The sequence below is a fragment of the Molossus molossus genome, unplaced genomic scaffold (assembly GCF_014108415.1).
Source record: "Molossus molossus isolate mMolMol1 unplaced genomic scaffold, mMolMol1.p scaffold_m16_p_18, whole genome shotgun sequence".
NCBI lineage: Eukaryota > Metazoa > Chordata > Mammalia > Chiroptera > Molossidae > Molossus > Molossus molossus.
This window is the reverse complement of record NW_023425353.1, coordinates 59071019-59091377: the sequence shown is the minus strand read 5'-3', so window position 1 is coordinate 59091377 and position 20359 is coordinate 59071019. Positions and strand designations below refer to the sequence as shown.

The following is a 20359-nucleotide window of genomic DNA, read 5'->3' as shown; positions in this document are numbered from 1 at the left end:
CTGCTCGCGGCCTGTTTCTGTGTGACCTGCGCAGGAAGAGTGGGGTTGACGTCCTTAAAGAGCTGTAAAACTTACAAAAAACATGGATGTGAGACAGAGACCCTGTTTCTGGCAAAGCTTAAAATACTTTCTAGCTCTTTTTAGAAATGTTTTCTGACCCCTGATCTAAAGGAATAGAACTTTTTTGTCTTTCTTCATGTGACTACGGAAATCTTGGAGTTTTAGAGCTGTATGGGGCTTTGGAGGGCTGGGTGTTGTAAAGCGTAGGGTTTTAAATTATTCATGTTGGCGAGGTCAGGAAGCACCTGCCTTTGAAAAGACACTTTGCTCTACACTCCTGGATCCCAAGAGCAGGGGCACGCAGTGCCCCAGGGACCCCCAGGAGGAAGCCCCAGGAGCAGTCAGGAGGGAGAGGAAGTGAGAGGAAATTCCTGCAAGAGCCTTTATTGTAGTTCACAAGTGAAGGAGTGGGCGGTGGGGTAAGCATGTTTTGGGTTGGCTAGTTTGAATAATTTCACGGGGCTCTGGAGGGTATGGACTGCTCCCTAGCCTGGGGTGATTAGAGTAGGGAAGAGTGACCCAGAGTATAAAGGAGGTGATTGGGGGGAGGGGGAATTCCCTCTAGAGTTAGCAAGGCCCTGGGATATCAAAGCAGAAAAAATACAGAAGGAGCCCTGGCTGGTGGGGCTCAGTTGGTTGAGTGTCATCCTGAAAGGTTGCCAGTTCTGTTCCAGGTCAGGATATAAGCCCCAGTTTCGGGTTCGGACTGTACCGGAGACAACCAATAGATGTTTCTCTCTCACACTGATGTCTCTTTTCTCTCTCTCCCTTCCTCTCTCTCCAAGATCAATAAAAACATATAAGAAAAGGAACAGTCTTTAAAAAAAAAGAATGAACAGTCATGATTGGTACACTGGACCAGTGTCTTCATTTTATACATGAGGAAATTAAGGCTCTAGAAGGAATTTGTGCTCCAAACCCCAGAGCGAATGCAAAGCGATCAGATTTGGGATCCAGACCCTCTTCCTGGTGCCTCTGCACTGCTCTGCTGAGCCACCGACTTGAAGGAGCCCCAGTGGCTATCACAGTCCCTTTGACGTGGAACTGTTTTCAGTTTCAAGGTGTTGCATTCACCTCTGAGAGATCCGGTTCCTCCACATAGTCATTGTCAGCCTCATGTGCTTCGGATAACAGCCGGTGCGTGATTCTCCTCTGCTTCTGTCATTAGGGCCTGACACCCTTCCCTCTGATTCTCATCACTGTTAGTAAGATGATCCTGGTTCCTGGTTCGGTTCAGCCTCTTCCTTCCTTCATCCTCCTAGGTTTTGAACCCTCCTCTGCTCCTGACTTAAATCACACTAGCAGGACAGGCATCCTTCCTTATTCTGCTAATCATGATAACTCATCGTCATAACCCCTAAGGTAACTAGCTTAAGTTTTTACGTCAGCAGTCCTGGAGTGAGTGTTACATTAATTTTCTCATTCCACCTCCATGTTCTGTTTCTGATAAACTTATGGAAGGACACGTACCTAAAACCTCAGGGAGACGTAGGGTCAAAGGAGTGTTTTTTTTGTTTTGCTTGTTTGTATGATGAGCAGTATTGTGGTGACGTTTCTGTTGATGAGAATGATCTAGTACAGAGATTGGTGAACTCCAGTTTATAGGCCAAATCCGGACCACCAGTCCCAGTAAATAAAATGTTACTGGAACACTGACAGAGAAAGAGGGGTGTCCTTGTCCCCTAGCAGATCCCCCCTGCGATATTCCCGCAGGGGGAGTGTTCAGTTCACTGCCAGGTGGAGGGTCCTCGAGCTGCGGAGTGAGGACGTGGTGCCCTGCTGGGATGACTGACTGAGAGTCTGAAGTGGCGGAGCAGTGAGTCACACAACTGTCTAGAAACCCGAGGGCGGGATGAGAAAGGACTTTGAACATGACAAGTAAGGTGAGTGTATTAAGAGATCAAGGTATTAAGTTTGTATGTGGGTAGGAAACTGCACTATAAATTTGTAGTTTTAAAATATTTATGAAAACAGTGCTAACACTATACTAATGCTGTGTTATGGACGTATTTCTATTTGGAGCTTGTCATTTGTTACTGTCCTTTGTTTCCCACTTAAGACAATAGACAGTAAAAATGGTAAGTATTGTGATTATTGTGGTCATTATTTTAATGAGTTCCTCTTTTTACAGTTGCCTTTTAAAAAATGATTAAGACATTTTTTTCCTGTGGAAAATGTTATGTTCTTCCAAATAAGTCATTAAAGTATGTTCAGAATTACTGTTCATGGTTAGCTCTTTCAGATGGGACAGAGGGATTCACTTGTTGGGTCTCCCAGCCCTCTCTGGAGCCCTCCTTAGAGGTGGTTCAGCCTGGGTCTTCCAGGCTTCAGGGGCAGGGCACTGAGTTAGGGGTTGTATGTATTATTGGAGCATTCCTGTGTTTTATCCTTGAACTCCTGTTTAAAGTGGATGTTATCCAGTTTCGTGGCTACATACTTAGAATGTTGGTTGAATCTCAGGTCTTCCTTGCCGTTGGCCGTACTTTATCATCCGCTCATTATTTGCTGAGACTTAGTACTTGGAGATGCAGTTGGGCCCGTGAATCTTCATGTCTTCCATAGTGAAGCTTGTCGGAGCCCTGGAGGGGTGGGCGGTGCACACAGCCCACAGGTCTCTGGTCACCTCCTCAGCTCCTCGTAGTCAAGAGCCCCAAGCTTCCTGGGCCACTAGACACAGCTAGAGACTGTTCTGCACACTCTGTGGCCCTTGTGGAGGTGACGTGAAAGCATGGTAAAGTAGTGCTCAGGCACCCAGTGATTTTACTGCAGGAGGTCTGGCCTAGGCTATCGAAATGTGAGTTCAGGGTCAAGATTTCCAGCTTCCTGAGCATTTAAACACTGGGTATTATAGCAAACAAAACCATCAGCTCATGGCATCCTAACTGTAGAAATAATAAACAAAGTCTCTTGATATAATCACTCTACCTTCTGAAGTTGGAAAGAATTGATCCTTTGACAGTATTTGGCAAGTTGTGGCATCACAGTTCTGTTGCAGTATTTGCACTTTCTTTTGGTGATTTACCAGGGTAATTGACCAACTTAGAATTAGCAGAGTACTTGTGCTGCAGACTTTTGCTGTTGTTTATCTACTCTTGATAAAGGCATGCATTGTCTGTAAATACTTTGCATGTACCTGTCGCTGTCAGTGAACTCTAGAACTCTAGTAGAGCCCAGTTCATTTCTCCTGTCTCAACACCAAATCCTCTTCCATTCCAATGTCAAGTCCTCTGATGTTACGTGATGACAGTTACTGGTCAGAATATATTACAGTGTTTGCTGTGCAGACAGGGGCTTTGTCGTATAATTAGAGAGCACGAGAGCTGCCAGACTAAACAGTGGTCTGAGCTTCAGATGTTCTGTGACTTCCTGGGCACACAAGATTGCCGTCTCCAACATGTGCTATCACTTAGCACTCTGTGCCATCGCACAGGACGTGACCCAGCGGGAAGCAGCCTGACGGCGGCTCTGCAGTGAGGCAGATGCCTCCGAAACACCTTGCGCCCTCGGAGTGCACTGCTGCTGCGTGCGCATTTCTCCTTTCTGCTGGGGTCACAAATCCAGCGACTCAGCTGTGTGCCAAGTACACGCTGTGGTCGGCTTTGGGGGACAGACTTCATTGAGTATCTTGAAATTCTAAAGTAGGAGAGGCCCAAAGGGACAATGGGCAAAGGAATGAAAAGATCGTTTCTAACAGTAAAGATGAAAAACAGTCCCCTTTGTTAGTAATCAAAGAAAATCCCATTAAAATAATAAAAAATCAAACCGGTAGAGTTAAAAACATCTTTAAATTAAGTTGCTTGGGGTGACGGTAAATACCACGCATGCGTTTCAGGCGCGTGGCCTTCGTGACGGCGTCTGTGTACTTCATCGCGCTCGCCAGCCAGCCTGCGCTCCTTCTGTCACCGTGTGAGTTCTTTTGGAGTAGCGGAGTCCAGTGAAGCGTGCACTTTCGTAAATCAGTCCATCTTTTGTGATCAGCAGACTGTCAGCATGTATGAAACCTTAAATATCCTTTGATTTCACTTCTATGAATATGTTCAAAGAAAATAGTAAAAGATACGCACAAATGTTTATATCCAAGGATGTTCATTCAGACATTATTTAAAACAAGAATAATAGTAAAGACAGCCAGTACCTGTCTTCCAGGAGAGCGTTGGACGGGCCGGGCCGTGCTGGGCGCCCCACAGGCGCGCCTCGCCCTCTCCTCGCCGGCACCAGGAAAGCGGGTGGCGGCGCAGCTGGAGGAAGCAGCGCTTTGGTCCACGGGCTTCCCGGGAGCACAGAGCGAGACGAGCGCATGAGGGTGTGAGCTCATTGGAAGTGATCCCTTAACCACTGCGTTGGTTTGTTTTCTGAAGAAGACTCATAAAAAGTGGACAACAAGGGTCCATCAAGAGAACTAGTTAAATACATTGCAGGCGAGAACACATGTCGGTGTAGGGACTAGTATTTTAAATGACTATTTGATGACATGGGAAAGGTTTTTTTTTTTTTTTCCTGTATTGATTTTAGAGAGAGAGAAAGGGAGAGGGAGAGAGAGAGAGAAACATTGATGAGAGAGAACATCAATTGCCGCCTCCTGCATGCCCCCTACTGGGGATTGGGCCCACAACCTGGGCATGTGCCCTGACCCGGAATTGAACTGGCGACCTTTTGGTGCATGGGTCAACGCTCAACCACTGAGCCACACCAGCCGAGCAGACACAGGAAAGTTTTTCATAAACTCCAATATATGTGTTAGCTCTGAAGTTTTTCTCCCCCCCTCCCCTCCCAGTACAGTATCTCTAACAGGCTCTGAAATCTAATCCCAGATCCATCACAGCATCAGCCTCACCTGACTGAGCTTCAGTGTCTTTCCCTGTGAATGGACTTAACCTTGTAGGGTCATTAGACATCAGATGAGGCAAGGCTGTCCAGGGGACTCGGAGTACATGCATAAGAAATGGTGGTTATATAGTTTAAAGATGAGAGTGACCTATATCCTATATGAATAGAAAAAAGACAACAAGTAAATAACACATAAAAACTTATTAATGATTCTCTTGTAGTGCTGGGATTATATTTTCCTTATAATATATTTCCATTTTTTCCAAATGTAACACTCAATTACATATTTTATTGTTGTTAATCCTCACCCAAGGATTTTTTTCCATTGATTTTAGATAGAGTGGAAAGGAGAGGAGGAAGAGAGAGAGGGAGAGAGAGAGAGAGAGAAACATCAATGTGAGAGAGACACATTTATTGGTTGCTTCCCACATGGGCCCTGACCAGGGCCCAGATCGAACCTGCAACCCAGGTACATGCCCTTGACTGGGAATCGAACCCACGTTCCTTCTGTGTGTGGGCCAACGCTCTAACCACTTAGCAACACTGTCCAGGGCTCAATAAAATATTATTTATGCTTCTGTATGTCCACATTTTATATAAATAATATTATATAAGTAGTTATATAATATGATTATAATTTTTACTAATTATTTTCTCTAATCAGGAAAAATGCCATCAATTTATTAAGCCCACACATACACACCAGGCTGGTGTTTCTTATCAGACATTAACGTTAGTGACAGTCCATAACCCAGCTCTAGTTTTTGTGGCCAGCAAGGTAATTTTTGGGTCAATGGTTTTAAGTTGATTATCACTCTCTGTTTTTGTCTGTTAGTACCCGAGTATTATGGATTGATCTTGGAAATGGCTCCTGGAATGAGCTGGGGGATACTAAGTTACTCAGTATAATAGAAGTATAATTTATAGGACTTCGGGCTGAACCTAAGACCCGAATGTCAAGGAGGTTGAGCAGGGAATTCAGCTGTTGACCCTCTTTCATTTTACCCTCATGGATGTTCTTGCTTCCTCCATCATGTGAATGTTGAGACCCCAGGTTTTCCTTTTCCTGCCAACTCTGTAAACATTAGCACGCCTTGGGTTTCTGCTCTCCGCCTACCTGTCGTTCTTCTTTCCACACCCGAATCATGTTCTTGTCCAAAGTAGCTTTTCCTCACTACATTATCTTAAGTGGTTTAGAGCAGTGAAGATCATGAACTCTGAAGCTAATTAGCTGTTACCTTGGATAAGAGTCCATGTTAGTTTTCTTCTCTGTAGAATGAGGTTAATAATATCTAACTCATAAAGTTTTTCATTTTTGTTAGAATCCAGTGAGTTAGCCCTGGGAGCCATGTCTTCCCCGGACTAACTGTATGATCTGTGTTTACCACTATTGTCATTGTTGGTTACACTTTGAAGCCTTTGTTATGCCCCTAAGACAGAAAAAGCTATTTCTGTTTTCCCTTCTGTACCCTTTGTTGATGTCCATTCTAGCACTTATCATACTTGGTGTAGCTCTAACTTAGCCCAGTGCATGGCACATGATAACAGACACTCAGGAAATGTCTATTAAATGAATGAGGGAGAAAAGAGAGAAATCTCAGCCTGATGTCAAAGCAAAAATATCTTGCATATCATTGAGTATCAGGACAAAAAGGGGCCATAGAAAGTAAGCAGGTTCATCAAATTGAAAAGAATTTAAAGACGATCTCTTATACAATTGCTATTTTTTTAAAATATGTTTTTATTGATTTTTTTTTTTTTTATCCTCACTCGAGGACATCTTTCCATTTTTTTGCTCAGACAGAAGGGAGAGAGAGGAAGAGAGAGCGAGAGAAACATTGATGGGAAAGGTACACATCGAGTGGTTGCCACCTGCATGACCAACCAGGGCTGGGGACAAACTGCAACTGAGGTACGTGCCCTTAGAGGGAACCGAACCCCGGGTCTCTCTAGACCGCAGGCCGACGCTCTAACTGCTGAGCCAAACTGGCCAGGGCATGTTTTTATTGATGTTTTAGAGAGAGAGGAAGGGAAAGGGAGATAGAAACTTGGATATGAGAGAGAAACATTGATCAGTTGCCTCCTGCGTGCCCCGTACTGGGTCAACCCAGGCTTTGCCCTGATCAGGAATTGAACCAGAACCTCTCAGTCTATGGGACGACACGCAATCCACTGAGCCACACCGGCTGGGCACAATTGTTTTTTTTTTTTTTAGTGTTGGGCACATGTCTGCAGGGGAGAGATGTCGGTCACATGTATAATCTAGTGGTCCCCTGGTTTGTGCCCCTGCCGGCCCTTTAACTGACTGATAGTGTTTCTGTGTAGTCCCTGCCTGCTCTGGTACAAGGATTGACATGTTTCATACCTCTGGTTTCAACCTGCGGAGCTGTGTGTCCAGGGCAGAATCATGTCTTGGGGAGAGTGCCAAGGATTCAAACAACTGTTAGAGAAACGTTAGCTACAGAGCTACGGGGTTCTGCTCAGGACCCGGGGAATACAAAGCACTGGGCAGATGTGGAAATGAGGGGCCAGAGTCCTGGCTGGTTACACGAGTGCTGGTGCAGAGACAACTCACTCGGAGCCCTGGACAGCACAGGACTTTCTGGCACCTTGTAGCATCTGGAGTTAGGAGGAGGCAGAGGCGGCTTGTAAGTGAGTGGCACACATGTGGAGCTCTGAGTGCCGCTCTCCCTTCGCCTCTGCACGTTCTGGGGTAGGAGCATTCCATGGCCGTGTTTCCTTTACGTGGGCATTTGCACAGGCCTGGGATGGGCAGCGCTTGAGGTAATAGGTAGAAAAGCCTTTTGTGAAGTTGCTAATGTAACATACAGTTCTTTTATTTCCATCTAAAATCTCCTTTCTATTGGAAAACACTTACTTTTCACTTAACCATACTTTCTCTTACTGAAATTCTTATATTTTTCATGCTACTTTAGGCAGTGGGAGATTTTTGTACATCGGAGGTACATTCATTCTGGTATAGCTGCATTTTCTAACTTAATTCTGATTTCTTAGCTTTATAATTTGGATTAAGTTATTTTTACATCATGTATGTTTTGTGCCCACTGGAGTGTAAACCTCAGGGAAGAAGTATACTGCCAGCCCACAAAGAGGGTTCTATAGATCTTTGTAAAATGACCAGATCTAAAAATTCCTTGTGATAAAGCTGCTAAACTCTCAACCCTGTCCCCTTCCTTTGTTGTGTGAAAAATAACTTTTATACATGTACCTTTACTAGGGAAACTTCTGCAATTCTCTGCAAGAGAATTAGCAAACATTGCAGGCAAGGGCAGACATTTCAAAGAGAAATGTTACCAATATTACTGCTTTCAGGGTAGATATAATATTATGCTATAGCTAAACATATAAAACCATTTCTTTTTGAAGCTGACTCATTGAACCAATAATTTGAAATTCAGCTGATGTTAGAGATTTTTTTATTTAAAAATGACTGTTGTTGTTCTCCTAGCCTGGCAAATTTTGTAAGTCATAAGAAATGAAACAGCTTTGTTTTCTGTCTAGCACTCGGTTCCGAACAATACAAACTCTAAATCTCCTAACCAGCATTGCTGGGAAATTTTTTTACAAGTCCAGCATCTGTTTGGGTTTCTGCACAAATTGTCCAGAAGCAGCTTATTTAAAGAATCAAATATGAGTTGTTATTATTTTTGTTAATCCTCACCCGAGGACACTTTCCATTGATTTTTCAGAGAGAGTAGAAGGGAGAGAAAGAGAGTGGGAGAGAAACATCGATATGAGAGAGGCACATCAATCGATTGCCTCCCTCACGATCCTGACAGGGGCCGGGGACCAAACCTGCAACTCAGATATGGGCCCTGGACCAGAAATCAAACCTGCGACCCTTTGGTCTGCGGGCTGATGCTCTAACGGCTGAGCCAAACTGGCCAGGGCATGAGTTATTTTTTTTTTAAAAAAGGAGGCAGGGCCCTGGCCGGGTGGCCCAGTTGGTTGGAACGTCATCTCTTACACCAAAAGGCTGCGGGATCGATGCCCAGTTGGGGTGCATACGGGAGGAAACTGATCGATATTTCTCACATCATTGTTTTTTTTCTCTTTCTCTATCTCTAAAATCAATAAGCATATCCTCGCTTAAGGATTAAAGAATGAAAAGGAGGCCAGATGGAGTTGGGGTGGAGGGCAAGGTCAGGCTAGTGGTGGACAAAATGTCAAGATGGCTGTTAAGGCTCCCAGCCTCCAGTGCATACACTTCTGCCAGTGCAGTTAAGCAGTCATTTAGTGCCACTGTGCAGGGTGACCGGAGAGGTACTGAAGATCTCAAACTCACTGACCTTAAATCTCTTTGGAGGTCAGAGACAGGAAAGTCGGAGAGGCTTGAAGATTGAGAAGGGTTCCGCCTGGAGGAGATCCATCCTCCATTGCTGGCTTTGGAGATGGAGGCGACCATGTGACACGGAATGGGCGTGGCCTCTAGGATCTGAGCGGGATCCTTAGCTGACAGCCAGCGAAGACCTGGGGACATCAGTCCTACACTGCAAAGGAACTGAATTCTGTCAGCATTAAGAATGTGGTTGAAAAACAGTTCCCTTTCACCCACAGCCTCCAAATGAGATCTCAGCCCAGCCAACACCTTGGTTCCTGCTGTCCGCTGCACTGAGCATGTACCAGCCATGCTGAGCTAGGCTTTGACCTGAGGGTGCTGAAATAATAAAAAGGTGTTGCTTGAAGCCACTAAGTTTATGATCATTTGTTATTCAGCAACAAAATGGATATGAGGCTCCAATCTTGCCTCTCTCAGATCGCTGTGCCAGCCTGTTAACTGGTTGCTCTGGTTCTAGACTAGTGTTCCTCAGACCATCTGTAGAATAAGCAGCTGGTACAATTTCTGTGTGTCACTGACCAGTCCTGGCAGGCTGAGTCTTACCAAGGGGCTGCAGAAACCTCTCCAGTCCCACACACTTCTCTTCCACGCCCCAGCAGGAGGTGACCAGCTCTCCTCCGCCTGAGTCACACCTGGTTCTCTGAGAACTCTCGGCACCCGCTGCCACCGGGCGAGGGGCCAGCCGTAGGTGATCAGTCACCAGGTGAACTGAGCCTCCTGGAGTCACCCCGTCCAGGTGCCAGACGTCACTGGAGAGGCCTTCAGAGGGTGAGGACAGGTGCATCTAGTCATTTATGTCTAAATATTGCTGGATTTACTTTATAGTGAGTCTTAGCTATCAAGCATCAAATACATTTTAAGAAAATTTTCCCAACACCAGGGCAACATTTACTTCAGGCACAGGAGGGAATTAGAATGTCAAATACTGTATCCTAAAAATTTTCATAAGTTTACTTGAAATTTTCTAGTTCAAACAGCAACTTGTTTGTTTAATAACACGAACCACAAATATACAAAAATCCCAGTGAATCTCCCGAAACAAAACCTGCAAGGAAAACCCTCTAACCACACACAATCTATCATTAAAGTTTACTGTTAAGAAGAAAAGCAATCCCCCAACCCTCGCCCCTGCCCCCACCAAAAAAACCACAGTAAAGTTGTCCCAGGAACTACTTTCGAGAAGGATAGTATATTTCAGTTTACTCATCTGGAATGACTTAAACGCAGTGCCGGGATGGCTAAATAAAGGACGAAAAGTGTATTGTATTGTAGTTAATATCTTCACAATCCTTTGAAGATTAGGGATAATTTCAAAAAGATCTCTATTTTGTTTGTTTTTGGTGAAAAAAAAATTCAGATAAATCCCTTCACTTCCCGTCCTCCAGGCTGTCCCTAAACCATCGAAATTTCATTCTTTTTGAATTTAGGATTGAACAGGCTCATGGAGTAAAATGATCCTGGTGATTTAAACTCGTGGTGGCCAACCACAACAGAGCCCTAAAATAAGATGGTCATTGGCATCATGATTTTCCAGAGCCTGCTCTGATGACAAGACTTGCTGCCTGAGTAATTCCTTGAGAACCGGCCACATCAGCCTTTCGAGGTGAGCCTGTCCTCCCTGGCCCGCAGAGGCCCGCCCCCAGGTTTGGGGGCGCCGGGGCTCTGCGCCTCTGCGCCAAGCAAGCTGGAGGATCTGAGACGTGGGCCGCTCACTGGACCTGTGTTGTAGGAAAGATGCTTCAAGCAGGGAGACCGAGTTTCTAAACTCGAACGTTAAGAACATACTGAAGACAAATGAATATCGTTTCCACAGCAATCTGCAGTCTGTGGATTTCAGCTGTTTTACCTACAACTTGTGGTTAAAAAAAAAAAGCATTTTCCGTCACTACCCAGTACACATACAGGGTGGGGCAAAAGTAGGTTTACAGTTGTTCGTGTGAAAAATAATACAGTAATTAATAAATAATAATACTAGAATAAACTCTGAGTTTTGTGTTCTCACAACTTGTAAACCTACTTTTGCCCACCCTGTATGTACGCCCACAACTGAAACAAAACTGCCAGGTAACAATGCTGTGTGTGACACCCTTGGGCATTCCCTGTTTTATTATTTTTAATTAAGAAGATGCTAGTCGATACCCAGCAAGCACATCTCATTGCTCACTTCTCCCCGTCTGCAGATGTTTACAGCTGCTCGGTTTGGTCCTTTCTTTAGAGTTCTTTTGGAATTACATTTGGGGTTAGTCTGTGAATCACAGAAAATGTCATAGAAAATTTTTTTAATTAAAAACATTTTTTTTCAGCTGGAGTTCCCTTCTTGTTTTCCAGATGTGGTCCTAAATGATGTTAGTCAGATCAAAGAACAAAGTTGTTATGCTTGTTTGTTTTCCGAAGAACGTAAGGACCGGTGGTTAGAATCCAGTTAAAGGAGACGTCAGAGGTAGTTCAGGGCGGCTTGCACATCCTGCAGAACCCCGAAGAAGCACCTGCTGTCATTTTTAAGGATGAATTAAGGTTGTTGAAGTAGTCATATGTTATTAGTAGAGTATATTTTATCAAAACAAAAATTTTTATTGATTTTTAGACAGAGGAAGGGAGGGGGGAGAGAGAGAAATATTGCCCTGGCTGGGAATCAAACTAGCGACCTTTTGGTGCATGGGATGATGCTCAACCATCTGAGCCACAGCAGCCAGGCTATATTTTATTTTTTTATTTATTTTTATAATTTTTCTTTGTTGATTTTAGAGAGGAAGGAAGGAGAGAGAGAGAGATAGAAATATCGTTGAGAAAGAACATCAGTTGGCTGCCTCCCGCACGCCCTCCACTGAGGATTGGGCCCACAACCTGGGCATGTGCCCTGACTGGGAATCCAACTGGCGACCAATCTTGGTGCATGTGTCGATGCTCAACCACTGAGCCACACCAGCTGGGCACATGTTTTACAACACTATCATGAGAAGCCTGGCCTTGGGAGTGGACGCTTGCATCTGGTGTGTGGGTGACTGGGGTAGAGGGACCTGTGACTTCCAGGTACCGGTGGAGAAGCAGTGGTGTCTGCGTCCGGTGACTCTTGGCCTTGGTTGTTAGGTCAACTCTGACATGTACGAGCGTGGCTATTTCAGCCCGGGCTGAATAACACTATATATTATTTAAAAAATTTAAAAAGACCAATTTGGGAAAAGAGATAGTTACCATGTAGGAAGCTGAGGAAGAAGATGGAGAAGGTGCTGGCCTGAAGCTGTGCTTGGTCTTGAGTCTGCTTTTCCCGTTCTGCCCAGCCGTGGGGTGAGACGCTTCATATTCAGATCTGAGCCTGCAGTGTCCCAGGAAAGTGAGAGAATATAGGTGAATTTGATATTTGCAGTCAGAACCTTTCCCTCTACTGTATTGGAGCTACAGGAGTAACCATCGGTTTGTCTGAGGCTGAGCCTGTCTGTGGGACTCGCTCTGCATCCCCTTTCCCTCAACACGTGTTTGTAAACATGGTGATTTTGGGGGCTAGTCTCACAGGATTTTTTCTTTAAATCAATGCATTATCATAGACAAACAAGCGCCAGGGAGGCCAGGGGATAAATTCCCGTTGCACCCACCTGGCGTACTCTGGGAACTGGGCAGACGGCGCCAGCCTGCGAGGGCAGCATCTTCGGCGCTGCCATCTGTCAGACAGTACATTCCAGCAAAGTTCAGGAATCGGACTTAGGGTCCATACTGGAGCAAGATCAGAGATTACAGCTTGTGGGCCAAACACGGCACACTGCCTGTTTTTGTAAATAAAACTTTATTGGAACACAGCCATGCCTACTGATGTATGTATTACTGATGCCTGCTTTTCCATCACAGTGTTCAGAAGTTGCTACAGAGACATGTGGCCTACAAAGCCTAAGATATTTACTGTCTGACCCTTCACAGAAAAAAAAGTTTGCTGACCCTTGGACCAAAGGAATATTTAGAAATAAAGTATTGTTTTGTAATAAAACTGTCCCTTTTGAGTCAAGGCTATTTTCTCTTAAATTGCATGGAAAATTTTTTCTAGTAGATGACAGTTTTTAACTAGGTTTAACGAAGGAAGCACCCGGAGTCTGTTGGGTGAATGGTGTCTACAATCTTAAAGATGATTGAAAAATCACTGTTCATTAAATCATGAATGCTGAGAAGATACCTGATGAGGCACAGGTGAGGGATCCCAGTGTGACGTGCTCATTCTTTCACTGTGCTGTGAGGATGGGTTACGCCATTGAGCTGGCATTGCCCAGCTTGATAGTCTTTGTAATAATTGTGAATGTTGATAAAAACTTACATTTATAATATCATTCTGAGATTTTGCTTGCTACAGATTGGTAAGGCTAAGCTAATGGTCATTTGCAAAAAGGCTTCAGAGTTCTCATGTTTAATATCTGTAGCTCAGTGTATTAAACACAAGCATGCATTTAATCAGGTGATTTCTCGGTCGCAGAATTTGAGCAGCAACACGCGGGGCTGCCATGCTTTAGGAGGGCGGCAGCTTGCGTATGAGATGTCTGATGTGCGGTTCTCTTTTTATTTCTCAACAGACTTGTGGAAGAAAGCAAACTGATCCCACTCATTTTTGAAGTAATTCTGGTAAGGAAATATGCATCTTAAATTTTAAAAAATCTAAAGTTTTGACCGTGTTGCATGGTTGGGTTCAAACCCTAACTCTGCCCAGAAGACTTTAGTGTGTCTTTTATGATCTGACTTAACCTTATTGGGCCTCAGTTTCTTTGTCTGAGCTCTGTCAGCTCTGAAAGTATACAGGGGACACTATTTAATGACCTGCCCTCTTTTCACAAAAATTTCTTTTTTAATCCTTACCCAAGGACATTTTTGCATTTATCGTCAGATAGAGTGGGAGGGAGAGAGGGGGGGAGAAGAGAAACATTGATGTGAAAGAGACATATTGACTGGTTGCCACCCACACAACCCAACTGGGGCCAGGGACAAACTGCAACCGAGGTACGTGCCCTTAGCGGGAACCGAACCCTGGACTCTCTGGTCCATGGGCTGACGCTCTAACCGCTGAGCCAGACTGGCCAGGGCATTCACAAATCTTTTGCATTTTATTTCTGTTGACTTAAACTATGTGTTATTTCAAATAGAGAGAGTACTTTTTCTGAGGTTGGTTTTTGGGGGAGTGGAAGAATAATGATCATTTCACTGCAGAATGAATTTCTGAGGTCAGTGTGAAGCCCTCTGACCTCGTAGTCTCCAGGTCAGATCAGCAGTTTCATGCCTCTGGGCAGAAAGTTGTCTACTTCAGAACGTAGACTAGCTTAGCTTCCGTACACTGTTCATTCACAGAACGCAACTTAATTGGAAGCCATCTGTTAAAGAAAACCTTTAAGGTTTCTTATGTGTAGGGAATAAAATGGGATGCAGATTGACTTTTCTCACTCCTGATAAATCTCCACTTATAGTAACTACAGACTGGAAAATCAGGCTGAAAACGGAGTTGGTGCTTAGAGCAAGAGTGTGCCCTTAACCAAAGAAATGTCCTCCTGTACTGGGTGGCTTATCCCCCTTTACCAAGAACTTTCCCTCCAGAGCTGCCTGGCAGCACCAGGGGCACAGGAGGGGACGGGTCAGCCTAACCTACCTTGGCCGTCGCTGGAGCAATAACCCGGATGGTCTGATAACCCTACGTGTGGAAAACCAGCTTTCTTTAATCATCCCAAGACAAAGTCTGCAAGTTGTTTGTATTTGCTATGGCTCTGCGGTGGAAACGCTCATTTGCCGAGCTCAGACCGTCCTTTCCCTCCCAGAGGGGCTGGCTGGGTGTGCTGAGCTGTGTGAGTTGGGTGGGGGAGGAGTGGTTGTGGGTTGGAGCCTAGATTGAAATGGGTCTAACCATACAAGAGGGTCTAACCAATACATTGTCCACCTGAAACTAATACAAAATAATATTGAATGTCAACTGGAATTGAAAAGAATTTTAAAAATTCTAAACAAAAGAACCCCAACTAGTAAAGAGGGATTTTTTGAGTCAGTATTAGGAGAAGAAATAGAGAAAACGGGGCTGAAGAAACATCGAGCTTTCTGATGGGGATTTTCAAGCGTCCCCAGGCCCGTGTGTGTCCCCGCCTTCAGAAGGATATGCACTACTTGCTCTTTTGTTGGGGAGTTGGATTTGTTTCCGAGAGCAGAGTATAGCAAGTTACTGGCTTTGGCCACACGCGTGGGCATGGGGCAAGAGCCTGTGCTGTCCAAACTCAGACACATCTGTCTTGCATTTTATTTTTTTATTATTTATTTTATATAGATGTATATATATAAATATATATTAAATATTTTTTCTTTATTGACTTTAGAGAGAGAGGAAGGGAAAGGGAGAGAGAGATAGAAACATCGATGAGAGAGGACATCGCTTGGCCACCTCCTACACGCCCCCCCACTGGGAATTGGGCCCACAACCTGGCCATGTGCCCTGACCGGGAATTGAACTGGCAACCTCCTGGTACATGGGTTAGGGTTAGCGATGCTTAACCACTGGGCTACACCGGCCGAACCTGTCTTGCATTTTAAAAGAGACTAGTGTTGGCCCTGACTGGGTGCCTCGGTTGGTTAGAGTGTCATCCCAATAGACCAAGGTTGCAGGTTTGGTCTCTGGTCAGGGCACATAAAGAAGCCACCAATGACTGCATAAATAAGTGGAACAACAAATCTATGGTTCTCCCCCCCTCCCCTTTCCCGCCCTTCCTCCTTCTAAAATTAATTTGAAAAGAGAGAGAGTGAGGCTGGTGTTGCAGACAGAGACTGGAGAGCTACCATGGGCCTTATGGGGAGGGTGGACTCACCCTTGCCTTGGCGGGAGGGCCTCGGACCTGTTAGGGTCAATACAGCTCCTTTGGTGACTGGTTAAAAACTCTTATCTTTTGGCAGTCATCTCAAGGTCTGAAGTCTACACATGGGGAATTTCTTCTCGGAGGCTAACAAACCCCTCCATTCTTGATTAATCTCTGTATGATGGGCACCCAGGACGGCTTTGTATTTTACAGACCACTGCACATGTTTGGTTGATTAATGCCATGTTTAAACCCCAGTCATTGTGTTGTGGCTGTCGCAGGGAGTGGGTGGTCAGTGATGTCTTCTCTCCAGGCCAGGGTTTCAGCTGGTCCTGAGCCCATGGCCTCGCAGGCCTGTCTCTTCCTCCAGCCAGAACAGCTCTCTGCTCGGCTTTCTTGCAGGACGGTATTTTACAAAGAGGTCCCGCTGCTGAGAAAGTAAAGGGAAAAAAGCACAGTGGGAAATCACTGCTTTTTGGGACAGAGCTTTGATGTCTTTGGAGAACATTATTAAATCCCTATTCTACTTTTGTCTTTCCCGAGTCAAAGAATAATCTCAACTTTCCCCCCTCTATATAAATACATTTTCTAATCAATGAAATATCTTTGTAGCAGTTATCCTGTGAACTGTTACCTTGTCCTTCCTAAGTGTTGTCACCGAACTAGGCATAAGATTGTATTTTATTGATTCTATGGTGTGTGCAATTTTTCCCCCAGATTTTAACATTTCTGAAACTGGGATGTACTTTCCAAATCAATGGCTTTTTACAATTGCTTGCAGCCAAGTGACCTGGTTGTCATTGCCTTAACCGATTTATTTTACTTTTATTTTCTTTTTATAAGTGCCCAAGAGTGATATGCTATAAGGATATATGTCTGAATAAGTCTGAAATAGCTCTTTCAATAAAAATAAAATGAAAATTCTAGGGAAGAAGAAAGCATGTCATAGTTTAATTGGCAGCATTTTTCTTCGTGCGTGATAAAATAATGGTGCATCTTACAACTTTTGGGTTCCTAGTTTCAAGGAAACTGTACATTCTTTAGTTAGGTTTGGCTTCTAAGTTCAAGGGTATATGTGGGATCTAGAATATATGTAGCAGCTTTTAGCAATGATTTGATCAGAAAGAGACATAATGAAAAGATTGTGCAGGACCCTGCATGCTTGCCTACTGTTGGTGTCTTCTAGCCACCCATTCAAAAAGCAAACGGCATTTGAGTCATTCAGCTGGTGGTCCACTGTGACCTCTGGATTACTTTCTCTTTACTCTTAGTCCATAAGAGTCCATAACTTCTTTTTGATGTACTGAAAGCCCAATGACAGGCTTTCTACCTTCTTTCTTCTCTTCCAGAGTTCCTCACATGGTGTGCTCTGGCCAGCAGTGCATCCGCCCCTGTGTGGTTTGCACTTTCTCTCCTGGTGGGCTGGGAATGCAGGCTGCACCTCTGTCTTTCCTGCAGGCCCGGAGGGAGGTGAAATGAAGAGAACAGAATTCTGAATCTGATGTCCTGTTTGCACAAAATAGCCACGTACAAATCTTAAGAAAAGATTGCTGGGCTTGCTCGCTAGAACCAGGAGCTCCCAGTACGGGTTGCACTGGTTAAATATATAACCCATTGAAAGTAGTTTTTATTATTTTTTTAAAAAGGTGAAAGCAGTCTCCAGTTGTAACTGACAACTTAGGAGACACAATGCGCCCCAATGTCTGGCCCCCTGGACTTGCCGTGCAGGGCGAGAGCCAGGTGCAGGCACATCATTGTCAGGAGCAGGGTCTGAGTTTCGTGGAGGGAGGTGGCGGGCACTGTGGTCCCAGGGCAGGGAGTGACTGAGTGCTCAGCATGGGGAGAGGAGTCTCTTGGGAGAAGTAACCTTTGAATGTGGCCTTGAGGTTGCTGTCCTGAGGAGAGGGGGCATCCAGCTTGGGGTGTGGCAAGGTTTCAGCTGTGCCTGGGCCAGAGACCATGGGGAAGTGCAGGGAGTGAGAGGGAAGGTCCATTTGGGACTGGATCCTGCGGGCTTTATACTGCAAATAATTTATGTTCTGGAAAATCAGATAGTATCTGCTACTTAAAAAAAAATCTTTTAGCGCCTCTGTGCTGCAGGGGCTACGTACAGTGAGGAGGTAGCCGCTCGGCCACAGCGCTGGGACCCGGAGAGAATTAGGCTTGGTGTCTTGGGTTATCCTGCCAACTTGAAAGCTGAACTCCGAGTTCCCTGCATGTCTGCATCAGCAGGTTTTAGAGATCAACCAGAAGGGTGTGGGGAAGGAGGCATGAAACACAGAGCTGCTCTCAGAGGTCTGATCCCAGGGCCCAGGAGAGCTAACGCCTCGTTCAGGGCAGAGAGCTGGCAGACCGTGCTCTACCCTGCACCCCAGCCGCCAGCGCCCCTGCTCGGCAGGCCGGGCCTTGGGAGGGCCAGGTAGCTGGCTGCTTACAAAAAGGAGCAGTCACAGCGCCAGGCGCTGCTTCCCTGGCAGGCCCACCGGGTGAGAGCACAGCCATGTCCTCGCCACAGGCAGCTGTGCCGGGCCGGCGCGGAGGCTCAGGCAGCGCACTGTGTTAAGTGCAACAGATTCCCACAGTCTCCATGGTCTTCAGCGCTGCAGCCATCTGGCTCCGTTAATACGTGTCGGTTCCTGAAGAAGCGAGCCACCGCCAGAGCCCGGTGGCTGGGCTTTTGAATGTGCAGCTGGGTGAGCAGGATGGGAGGCTTTCTTTCCCCCCTTTTGCCACTTTCTAAAGAGTAAAAGTTGCATTTAAACGTGCCTTAAGTATGAGTTGGGATGGCTCAGCCTTTGCATTTTGCTACAACTGTAATCTCTCTTCATTTTCTTTCAGGGGTTTATGTTTGGGCCTATTTCAGTAAATCACTTTAATGCCAAGTAATAGAGGCAAACTGTTTCATTGGGAAAAAAATCTTGATTCACGGCAGATTTTCCAATACGTGCCAAAATATCGCTGTCATGATGTTTTATGTGTCTGTTCCAAAACAAACAATTAAAGAGCAATTTCAGTGGCAAATGTTAACAATAAAAATGAGATTAGCAAGTCACTAGTTTGACAATTATATTGTTTTAACAGTTCTTGAGGATAGCAGTTGAAGCAAGCGTTAGTAAGTCTCTCAAGTCAACTGTATCTTTAGAAAAGAGACTCTTTATGGGCCCTTGGAGCCTACAGGGCTTAATCACGGAGATACCAACACCATGCAGACTGGCAGCCATGTTACATTTAAGGAGTTTTCAACCATCCAGGCTTTTATTTATTTATTTTTTAAAAATATTTTTCTTTATTGATTTCAGAGAGAGCTGGAGACAGAAACATCAATGAGAGAAAACATCAATTAGCCACCTCCTGCATGCCCCCCACTGGGGACTGGGCCCACTACCTGGGCATGTGTCCTGACCAGGAATCAAACAACTGACCTCTTGGTGCATGGGTTGATGCTCAACCAGTGAGCCACACCAGCTGGGCTCCATGCAGGCTTTTAAAATTACATTGTTCCGCCCTGGCCGGTTTGGCTCAGCGGTTAGAGCGTCGGCCTGCGGTCCGGAGAGACCCGGGTTCGGTTCCCGCTAAGGGCACGTACTTCGGTTGCAGTGTGTCCCCGGCCCTGGTTGGTCGTGCGGGTGGCAGCCACTCGATGTGTCCCTTCACGTCGATGTTTCTGTCTCTCTCTCCCTTCCTCTCTCTCCCTCCCACTCTATCTGTACAAAAAATGGAAAAATATCCTCGGGTGAGGATTTAAAAAAAAAATTACATTGTTCCACCCGGCCGGTGTCGCTCAGCAGTTGACCTTGATCCATGCACCAAGAGGTCACCGGTTCAATTCCCGGTCAAGGCACATGCCCAGGTTGTGGGCCAGATCCCCAGTGGGGGGCATGCAGGAGGCGGCCAATCAATGTTCTCTCTCATTGATGTTTTTTTTTCTCTCTCTCTCTCTCCCTTTCTCTCTCTCTAAAATCAATAAAATAAAATTACATTGCTCCATCCTCAATGCAACGTGTCCAATATGAATTAGTGCTTAGCATATGTTAAAATGACAAGTTCCTTATAAGTTTATCAATCTGCATGCTTGTGTCCAGTCTGCCCTTAATAAGATTGCAGTGTACATGGGTATGAGTTTCTAAACTGGTAAACAAGATTTGATAAAAATTTCAAAATGCTTAACTTAGGAAGATACTTTCAAAGTTGTACAAGGAGTACTTATTGGCTGTAGGCGATAAATCCAATTCTTCAGCCTTCCTGTACACCTGTTCAGGGCTTTGCAGAAAGGAGCTGAGTAACTGGTTATACACACAAAGATGACTTTACACAC

At 45.1% G+C, this 20359-nt stretch overlaps 1 protein-coding gene across 3 annotated transcripts in view; it reads left to right on the top strand.

Moving 5' to 3' along the window:
- Positions 1-20359, top strand: part of ULK4 (unc-51 like kinase 4) — a 320737-nt gene that overhangs the window by 124131 nt on the left and 176247 nt on the right. For 2 of the 3 annotated variants that reach the window (XM_036267041.1, XM_036267042.1), the window contains exon 31: positions 13798-13846. In XM_036267041.1, the coding sequence (XP_036122934.1) occupies positions 13798-13846 (49 nt within the window). Of the gene's footprint in view, positions 1-10674; positions 10851-13797; positions 13850-20359 lie in introns of those variants that run through there. The other variant, XR_004960164.1, reaches the window with a different exon arrangement.